General features: G+C 40.1%; 1 protein-coding gene across 1 annotated transcript in view; it reads right to left on the minus strand.

The window, feature by feature from the left end:
• The window catches only part of cox4i2 (cytochrome c oxidase subunit 4I2), a 6,899-nt gene extending 6,570 nt beyond the window's left edge, over positions 1-329 (minus strand). The window contains exon 1 of the mRNA XM_032521059.1: positions 68-329. Coding sequence (XP_032376950.1) covers positions 68-76 — 9 coding nt within the window. The 5' untranslated portion in view covers positions 77-329. The remainder of the gene's footprint in view (positions 1-67) is intronic.
• Between the last annotated feature and the right edge of the window lie 2,001 nt (positions 330-2,330).

Genomic DNA, 2,330 nt, shown 5'->3' on the forward strand with positions numbered 1-2,330 from the left:
AAGTAGCTACTTCTTGCCAAAAATCATAATAGTCTGTTTATTTGATTCGGCAAAAGCAAATACTCACGGTAGTCATAAGACAGTGAAACAGCAGGGTTAGAAGATGCAACAGCAAAAAAATCTTGAAATAAAAGGGCTGTTTAGGCCGTCTTTTCCGTTTCGTCTCTGCTCTTATCACCACATAATACTAAGCAGGAACCAACTGGTGGGCGGGTGAGAAAGGCTGGATGGGAGGAGAAAGAGAGTGAAGGGGAGAGAGAGAGGGAGGGAGGGGCTAGGGAGAAAAACCAAACCAGAACAAGTAAACAATCTAACAAAGCATGTGATAGGACTGGCAGAGTTAGAAAGAAAAAGTAGGTTGAGCTGCAGATCACTAAAAGTGGCAAAATCAGAACAGGAAAAGAACGGATTTGAGCAAAAAAAAATTGGATTCGGGTCACTTTGACCTGTAGTCTGAACACAGCCAAAGATACTTTCTCTTATTTCCCTACATGCTCTCCTCAGCTTCTGTGCAGACAGAGGCGAGGTTACTTCAGGACACATGCTTCTATATTTTACAGTGGGCAGGACCTGGCAGAGTGTATGCATGAGAATGTGAGACAGAGCTTTCGTGGAAAGAGAGAAAGGAAAGGCAGACACAGCGAGAGATAAGTTGCAACCTTTTACTCTAAGTAACTACACAAGGGCAGTTGGCACCAGGCCACCATTATTCCTGTTGGCGGGGAGCCGAGTGGCTGGCTGGCTGGCTGGCTGTGGGTGGTAGGTGGGGCACAAGGCAGCCAACAGTCACCAGCTGCACTGCAGAGACGGGAGGAGAGTCTCAGGGGTTGGATGAGGACACAATTGTTCATAGTAACCCCACAATGCTTGGCTGTGTGAGCTTTGCAAAACACACTAACCCAAAACACAGCTTAGGTAGAATTAAAGTGTACAATGCATCTTGTTTTCTTTTATATAAAGACAAAACACCATAATACTTTTTTTGCTTAAACTTAATGCAGCAGCTCTGTATGCATGCCTAGACTAAAGAAACTCGAACTAAGTTCAAGCAAATGAACTTTGACTCTTGATAAACTCTTGTTTTTATACATGTAATAGAAATGTACCCTGTCCTGCAGTTAACAGATGTGTGATTTTCCACTTACAATGTCTTCTCAGTATTCACCTTGTATTATTTGATAAGTAGCAGACCACAGCTGTGGTGTCGGTCAGGTGCCTCTGTGTTATTGCTACACTCACGTTGTGTTATATAACCCGAAGAATACGTGCTGTAGCTCACTAACCCTGTCATCTTGTGATGTTTACCTCTTGTTGAAGAGCTCTAGTCTATTCTCTAGCCATGACGTATATCCATAAATTGCAGGTGTGTGTGCTTGCGCGCATGCGTGTTGCGCATATCTCTCGAACCTTTGAATTTCAAACTCGGCAGGTGTCTTTCTATGGGCTCTAGTAAGTGCAGTGCCAAGTTTGACGTTGTTTGGATTAGAAATGCAAAAGATATCATTAAACATATAGGTAAAAGAAGCACACATTGGCTTTTGCGTGTTATAAATACAAAACGTTAAGAAGTGAATTTTAAATACATTTTCTACTGATCAGTACCCTGGATATACAGTAGTGGTGTAACAGACCACTCCCACGGTTTGGCATTCATGTGAAATGTAAAATACATGTTAAATACAGTTTTACTGTCTCTGTGAAACCGCCTACACATTATCAGAGTAAAAACTGCGAGGTAGGGCGCAGAGACAAACAGTGGCGCAGCCGGTAAACGTTGTTGCTTCTGGTTTTAGTTCCAGCTTGAAAACTTTTTTTTTTTGGGGGGGGGGGATTTTAAAGGGCCTTGGATCTTCTCTAACTGGGTGTGACCCAGTGCCCGGCTTTGTTGGTCATGGCAAAAAAACAGCATGGGCAAAATGGCAATTTCTGCTGCAGCTCACACAGGTCATGGTATTCATTTATGTGCTAAAAGTGTGATTTAGAGACCGTTTTGCTTGATCGTTAGCAATGGGAGTGAATGGAGAAAAAAACAAACCGTAATCCTCTCACGGGAGCAATCAATGATGATATCCACCTTTAGTTAGGCATACAGTATATCATAGCTAGTAGGGGTGGAGGGGAAACAAAATCAAAAATCATATGTATTGTGATTTCTTTTTTTTTTTGCATGGATTTTTGAAATTGATTCTTTTCCCCAGAATCAATATATATATATATATATATATATATATATATATATATATATATATATATATTATATATATATATATATATATATATTATATAATATATTATATATATATATAATTTTTTTTTTTTTTTTTCCCGAT

Source organism: Etheostoma spectabile, chromosome 7 (assembly GCF_008692095.1).
Source record: "Etheostoma spectabile isolate EspeVRDwgs_2016 chromosome 7, UIUC_Espe_1.0, whole genome shotgun sequence".
NCBI lineage: Eukaryota > Metazoa > Chordata > Actinopteri > Perciformes > Percidae > Etheostoma > Etheostoma spectabile.